The 8,309-nt window shown below is 44.8% G+C and overlaps 1 protein-coding gene across 1 annotated transcript in view; it reads right to left on the reverse strand.

The window, feature by feature from the left end:
- Positions 1-4,719: 4,719 nt before the first annotated feature.
- Positions 4,720-8,309, reverse strand: part of T265_13643 (hypothetical protein) — a gene marked incomplete at both ends in the record, with an annotated part of 22,669 nt that continues 19,079 nt past the window's right edge. The window contains one exon of the mRNA XM_009169864.1: positions 4,720-5,250. Within this exon, the coding sequence (XP_009168128.1) occupies positions 5,028-5,250 (223 nt within the window). The remainder of the gene's footprint in view (positions 5,251-8,309) is intronic.

Here is an 8,309-nt window from a genome sequence, read left to right on the forward strand (position 1 = left end):
TTTCGTAAAGGAAACTACTCACAAGGTTGTTGAAAACTCCTTGACAGCCCACGACCGGTTTCACCCTTCTTGGGTTCGACATTGCAGCACGATTGTGCAACGTCGCATGCTGTGCACAAACCACGCCCACGTTCTTTCGCATGCGTTCAAAACAAATTACGTTCGCATTTGCTCCAACTGGTCGACTTTACTTCAGGTGGGACCTTGAATGCGTGAATAAAGATAATGAACGTTCGGCTGCAACACGGAGCACGGTGGTCTCTTAATTGGAGCTTGTTCCAAGTGTCTTAGCACAGGAAGTGGAAACAGTATCACTATGTGATTGTTCGGAAATCAAATGAGAGAATTCGGACCACATTCAAGCGAATATTGGTCAAATTTCAAACATGCCATTTAATGGAGATCGAAAGCTCAGGTTTGTAAGGACGAAATGCGAATTGAGATAGGCACACTGGTTTTTGTTTCTCGGGCCAAACTGACCTGAAACATCATGAAAGGCAGTCGTTTCTGCCGGAACATATAAGCTGTCCCAAAATGGCGTATTTTCCATGTGCGTGCTTCGGGTATATTGTCCCAAACAAACAATAAAACTTCGAACCACACTTCACCTAATGGAGACACCGAAGACGAGGTAAATGATCCCAACATCAGTTGTTGTTTACTTAAGCTGCGACTGACCACATCAGTCAGAACGAGCCAAGTCGACCAGGAATCGTGACCTCGCCAAGCCAATGAACTAGCTTTCTTAAAACTAAAACCGCACACCCAACTACAGGGCATGCACTCCAAAATCCGATGGAATAATCCGTATTGGTGTCTCAGTGATTCTACAGACTTGTTCAAGCGAAAGAGGATGTATGTCTCTTTCAAACAAACAAAGCAACGTATATCATACAACTCGAACACGACACCTGAACGCGTTTTTCTCACATATCTAGTTTAGTTCCTCAGATGATTAGTTTAAGCAGCACAGCTCCGCTTTCTCTGTTAATACCCATAATAGTAAAACTTATGGGGAAAGTAGATCTGGACCACTAAGTAGGACCGGCGTTTCTTCGGAGGAGTGGCGCATTATATTGTTTCGTAATACTACCGTGGAATCGCTGTATCATGAAAGGCATTCCATGAGGGTTTATTGTGGTGGATGGCTTGGGATCCCATCATCCTAAGATTTGTCGCTATCTAGCCATGAAACCCTACAAAGTCTCTTTTCTTCAGAGCTGAGGAACTGGTCATCCCCGTTTCTTAAATGTCACTCACAAAAAGAAGAACCTGTATGATGAGGAAAATTCAGTACTGATCATAAATTTGTTCGAAATCAAAGCAACAAACAGCTCATATGTAATTCACAGAAGTCGTGCGGTGTTCCGTAACTCACAATAAACTTTCCCCCGGTTTTTGGGAAGTACGCTGAAAGATGAGACCTCTTCAGTCAAATGCTTTTTCCATCTGACTAGGTGTGAGAGGAACATGTTCATCAATAGCAGAAACACCGTGGACGTTCAACGCGAATGCAGTAATCCTCTGAAATAGATAATCCCAGAAGGACAAAACCACTGTCCATATCGTAGAAGAAGCGATCCTCAGAGGAAGACAAACACTCCCTACGTTGGGATAACCCAGCCGCACTTCCAAAATTCTAAATGATTCTTCCAAAAAGGTTTGTTTGTTGTATTCATATCCACACTGTTGAGTACATTTTTGTTTCATGAACTCGGGGGATGTTCAAACAGTGGTTTGGAGAAATGAAATTCTGGCATTTGTTGTCCCCAGTTGCGCTGAAACCCATTGTTCCCAATGAAGAAAGACTGTTCCGTTATGCGCAATACGGATTGGACCATAGCTCATCAAAATGTAAATAGAAGGAACGACAGGTCTATTGACATAGCTCATCCAGGTATGAAAATTAGAACTTCCAGGTTGTCTAGCGATGCGGAAACATGATCAAAAATGTGTGAAGAAGAGTATGAAATTCCTGCTCAGCTACTGTCCTGTAGTTATGGCAGTGCAGACTTATTGATTTGTCTGCCAAGCGCAGTGATAAGCGGTTGATGCTCAGCCATGCGAACTTGGTGGATTCGACGCTTTCAGAAAATTTACATTAATGACAGTGAAGTCTTTTTTGAATACGCGCCACGTAAAACCTGACCACTTTAAATTTGACAAATATTAATCAGTAACATTTGGGGCAGAAAGCAACAGGCCTTCCTTGCGAATTGATTCATGACGGTGCATAAAAAGCACGTATGACTGGCGAAAATCGGAGAGTTTTTACACTCTTCGGCTTGACTACATGTGAGGTGACCTTGTGCATGAAGAGTGAATCGGTATTTCTACTGCTCTAAGAAAGGTGCTTCCTAAGTGTCCTATCAGAGCGAGTTTTAGAGTTGTCAAGCAGACCGAAAGATTTTTAGAGACGCAATAATGTATCCTTGTGAAGGAGTGACAGCAGACTGTTTTTTACACGCTTTCAATAGCAGGGTAAAGACTGGTCGTGTTCAAGGTCTCCAGCGGGTTTACCTCGCTCGATACGGAATGTTTCGCTCTACCTGAGATCCCTGTTTGTGCGCGTTTGTGTGCTCGACTTGCAAAATGATGGTCAGCACCTACTCCGCGTCTAACAAGCTCAACTAAAAGCAACGAGGAAAAGTGCTGCGGATACTTTGTAGGGTGTAACAAGGAGGACTACTTTTGAGACTATGCAAGGTTTGGGGTGTGCATATGAAAAAACAGAACTGAAGGCGAGCGGCTGAATCAGAAAACTAAGTAGCGATAATTGTAGTGAGATGCTTGAGACAGGAGTGTGCCTAGCCCGTCCTGGTCTTCCATGGATGGCTCTTACCTTGTGGAATCTGTGGGCTCAATGTTCTTCGATGCTCAGATCGCTTTCGAGACTTCCGCGCTCCACATGTGAGACATCCTGGTCTTCTGATATCTCAACGCAATCAGCTGTAGCGCCGTTCCAATCAGGGCACAGTTAGCGTTAGACCACTACAGTCTCCAGAGTCTCACTGCGTTGCTACGTCTTGTACGGACGAACATGACTGACAAAAACGCAGCTGGACCACCAAGAGAAAAATCATGAATCATTTTCTAGTTCTGTTCATTTGTTGAACTAATCTACCCGCACTTGTCTTTCATAGAGCTGTCGCATTTCACTTTATGTTACCAATCACCCGAGAAAAAGTGCATGTATTTTTACACACATCGCAATGTTCACATTCAGTTCAACCGTCGAGGTGTGTACTTTCAAAGTAATCTGGATTGTACTTGTTTGCGTCCGTCAGGCCATTAGCCCGGTTCCTCAAAAAACTAAATTAATAGCGTGAAATAATAGCCAGTAGAGAATTCGGGAGCTGGAACGTAAATTTTCAACTTAAGTCAGCCAAGCAGCTGAAGACAATCGAACCTGAATCAACTGCTAGAAAATAAACGAGAAAGCCACACAAACTACCGAAAACCTTTAAAAACAAGAGTTTCCCTCACAACAACCCGAATCCCAAGAAAAGCACAGCAATTCCATGTTTGAAAAACCCAGGGGATTGGTCACAAACATCCTCTCGAACGAGAAATAGTCTCTTAGGCAAATTGGTCAGTTTTACCAAGAACAGGCCCAAAACACTTGTTTTTCGACGAACCAATAGCCCCACTGAGAAGTTCCTTGGAATTGAAATGGTTGGAAGAGTCGAACCAATGTGATCCGGAATTTATCGCACTCATTCGCCGTGGGATTTTACTTAGGTGGGTGGTCATACAACAGCGCAAACAACGGCACACAAGGTGTGACTGATGTAGGATATAGGCAGAATGATAATGTGTTGAAATATTGGTACCTCAGGTGAGTTTATTGGTTGTTGATCAGGTGGCTGTTGATCCGTTCGCCGAGCTTGGCAATTGGCTTGCAAACTTCTCGTCACCATACGAGGAGACATTATCAGTGCGCAGTTGGGTGAGTACCTCCTGGCTGGCTGCGTGCGTTTATATAGTGTTTGAAGGGTATTTGTTTTCTCTTAACGTGATTGGCTAGTTGAGTGACAGCGTTTTTCGTGAATATGTTAGTCCGTTTGTTATTTTTGTTGCACTGTGTTTCGCGTTCCTTCGATTCGATTGGTCATCAATTGCCAAGATCGGCGAACAGATTAACAGCCACCTGATTAACAACCAATATAGACAGAATGCTACTTTGTTGGAACCGGATGAAGACTACGGCTTCTGATTGCAACTGACTGCATTCCAGCTGCTAGCCAATGTTCACCTACTACGTGATTGAGAACACCGTTGTGACTCCGGCGTCTACCTGACGTGACAATAGTACAAGTTAGACGGCGAATCAACACAAACGGGTTAAAACGGTACAGCTGGTTACAACCAACAACAGCACAGCATGTATGTCCGTGGGTGCAATGCGATTGGCTGTGTACGTATATGCAGCACCTAAGTGTTCGGATGATGACTAGACAGAAAGATGGACCAAAGTGTGTTCATTAACATCGCGCAGAAAGTGATGAGCAATGCCCTGGAGGTTCCCGCACACAAGGAATGACCGTCACCGATAATAGTTGCACTTTGCGCCACTTTTATGATCTCAGCACTGCTAACCGTGAGATGAACAACTTCATTCTCTTACCTTGTAGAGCCGAACACAATTCACTCTCACCATAAGGTCATCCCTCATTCCGCGAGATTAGTAGGAATAAGCAAAGGCGAAACTGTCAAAGGGAAAAGTAAAGCTTAAGCTTGGTGTCCCGCCTACGGACAAACCTGAAACGATCAAAACGGTACAGAAATGACCAGGTTCAGAGAAAGAGGCGTTTCGGTTTCATGTCAAAATGCATTTGGCTATGTGTTCTTACAGTTTTCATCGGAGAAATGATGGTATAACGAGGGATACAGTAGGGAAAAACCGTTTGTGAAGACCCTCAAGATTTCACCAAGACGATCCTACAGCATGAGTTCTTTCAGTTCCCACAAATGTGACTGAAGGAAGATTGTGTGTTGTATATCTGTACAAAAGAAGTCAATGAGCATCAAAGTAACATGTCAGCAAAATATTCGTCAAACTCCTCCTCCTGAGTTTTCGGGGCACTACTCTGAGCGAATTGCGTTTGCGTGGTCGACCGCCAGACGTCTGTTTGATCGCCATCGCCAGGTTTCGGTCGTTTTGTTCCCGGTTCGTCTGTAGCCGTAGTCTCTTCACGGCGAGGAGCTGGCTCTTCTGAGCCGACTTTCTGCCCAGTCACATCACGACGTCTGATTAACAGAATGAAGGAAAATGACAAAACTGGGACAAAATTGCCCGGAACAGAAAACGGATACGTCGAAATTCGGAATAAAAAACCCGTCTGGTTTGGTGAAACATACCGCACTGTGGCAAGATGTCGCACATCGGGTGAAAGACACCATGTTAACAAATCACAGTCACAGTGCGAGAAAGGTTGTATTCATCATTGGTCGAGCTCACAGAATGCCGAACCCAGAAAGTGTTGCATGCGAATAACATTTCAGTTTGACTTCGTTGGTTCCTGAAAACCCTTCGACAACCCACCACCGGTTTCGCCGTTCTCGGGGCTCGTCAGACAGGTGCAGTCCCCGCTTTCCCGTCAACTTTATGCTCCACTTGAACCGAAATTGTACGGATTTCGGCAAATACCCTCATTCGCACATGAATTTGGTTTTGACAATAGACTCAACTAAATCCAGCCGAACCTCTTGTTTATGATAGTCTACTTCAATTGAAGAGGGAATTTAGGGACTGAGTCTACCTGATGGGTTCCAAGGAAGGCAACACCGGTCCTTGGCTGTCGAACAGTTCTCAGTGAGGTTATGAGTAGAACGTTAATTCTGAACAACGATGCATTGCTCAACTTCGTACAGCTGAAACATGAGGCGGCCTGGTGCAGCTCACTCAGTTAAAGTGGAGCATAGCAAACAAGAGAGGTTCAGCTGGATTCAGTTGAGTCTCATACCAAAACCAAAGTCGTGTGCAAATGGGAGTACTTGCAAGAATAAACATAATTTTAAATTGCAGCAAATCAAAAAAGGTTACAGAGTGCGTATGGATAGACATATTCGAAATACCATTATCGACAATGGCTCCAGCTTTGGAGTGAAATACCAGGTAGGAATCGACTAAGTATAGCAACATCACCTACTTGTCCATAAGCCGCTACTCTGATGCACGCAACAAAATAGGATTACCAAATAGCGGTGATGCAATTAAGCAAAAAAAAACCAACTGTTCCCCGCAGTGGGACGACGGTAAAAGAGAGTTACCGTCAGGGGACAACATCTTCGAAGGAAGGCTTGCTCGCAGACATAATTTAAATCGTTCACGCAAGTGAGGTTGCATTTATCGGATTTCGGATGGCATTAAGAATGTCCACCAACCAACCATGTCATTTTCAGTCGTGGTGGTATCTACACAGGTACAACTGGCCGAAGTGTCTTTCAGAGGGTTCCTGAACACATCACAAATCAACTCTGCTGGAGACCATGAAGCACAACGCGTCAACCTCACCGGCTGTTATGCCGAACCTTAGATCATTGATAGCAAAATAAATCGATGAGACGGGTGATCTGGTAGACCCGACTCATGCCTTCACCGTATTGTGAAGCAATACTGTTAAGGACAACCATCGCGATTGGGCGCACAGTACCCGGTATTCTGGGACTGAAACCAAACCGCCCGGTCCGCTAGAGCGAGGTGTCCATTGCTGTTATCATTCCAGCGACCTGCAAATCCTGAGTTTTCAAGTGTGAGATTGACGACAGTTTGTTTAAACGTGTGAAAGTCGAAATTTATATTTCCGTGTTGCTCTGCCGAAATGGATCCAGGGAACTACTCAGTGTTGCGAACTAGTATACCCGCGATCGAAGGACTTATGGGCGGTGGCGGGTCCAAGTTTTGGTCAACAGATTTCGAGTTTGTGCGGTCTTCTACTCAGTGTTGCGAACTAGTATACCCGCGATCGAAGGACTTATGGGCGGTGGCGGGTCCAAGTTTTGGTCAACAGATTTCGAGTTTCGTGCGGTCTTTATTAGACAAGCCGTTATTTTATCACTGGCTGGAAAACTTCACCATCTACTCCCAAACCAAGAGTTCGATGCCGCGAAACATGTCCACTAAGATACACCTGATGATTCCTTCTTTGGGACGAAGCAAAACCAAAAATAGATGAGAGTCTCTTCTCTCTTGGGGCAACAACCCCATCTGAGAAACAACTTCATAGGACTGTATTTTCTCCAATGCATCCATCCGAGGGGAAACGGTTTGGGACGTTCAAACTGACTGGTTCACTGTCCAAGGGGAAACGCCATAGTGTCATTTTGTCAGAAATATAGATGACATATTAACTCGTAACACCAGTACACTCTCCTTCGCTCCACTTAGCTTGACAGTATTCCACGAAACATGTTCGGATTACACGTCGACTGGCGGTGAAACAATACACGACAGCTTGATATTAAACAGGTTTCTAATCGCTACCCGCTTTCGTTGTTATGAAGAGGTACATCCTCGCAATGAACTCTACTGTTTAATGGTTCTTATTCAAGTTGATTAGCATTATTCTAGCACTGAGACCAAATACTTAGATGAGAACCTCGAGATGCGGAGGCGCTACCCCCTGCACTGAACGAACAGCTGTTCCCGCGAATCAGAACTGCCATCAATACAGGAAAAAGCTGTATTCGAAAAATTATTGTTCTAATCGCAAGCAAAGTGTGAAATCTTATAGTTCAGCCGAAAGCTATGTGGATAAATGTATTGTGAAAACACGCAAGTGCTATTGCACTCATCGTTCAATCAGCGACAAACATTTCCAGACGGATACGCACTACACCCGCCCCAGTCAGACATGCTAGCGCCTTCCAAATTAATGACCTACAAATGACAAGCACAGGTTGGGCTACGAGGGTACGTGGGAAACATATGGGTCATCCAATTTGAGTAAAAAAAAACGTTCAGCTGTAGCACCCTTTCGGTACCTAACTGCCATACCACCAGAAGGAAGCACGAGGGCTGGGATACTGTCAGGTTGCCCAAGCCTAGACAGGGGAAGTCGAGAGGCCGAGGTCGGGTTCGAACCACGGGTCTTCCGGTCAGTGAATTCGCGCCCCAACCACTTGGGCCATCCAATTTGAGTAAAACGGGAAATTTCATCTCACGCACACGGAAGCCCAGCAAAATGCGGAAGCAAGCAAAATGCCATTATCCCAATGCAACCAACGCAGAATACGGCTCTTAGTAGCCAGCCTTCCGGGAAGATAAACTTCCACTTGAGATATTTTGCAATCCTACAAGCGTGCTT

This window comes from Opisthorchis viverrini (assembly GCF_000715545.1).
Source record: "Opisthorchis viverrini unplaced genomic scaffold opera_v5_89, whole genome shotgun sequence".
NCBI lineage: Eukaryota > Metazoa > Platyhelminthes > Trematoda > Opisthorchiida > Opisthorchiidae > Opisthorchis > Opisthorchis viverrini.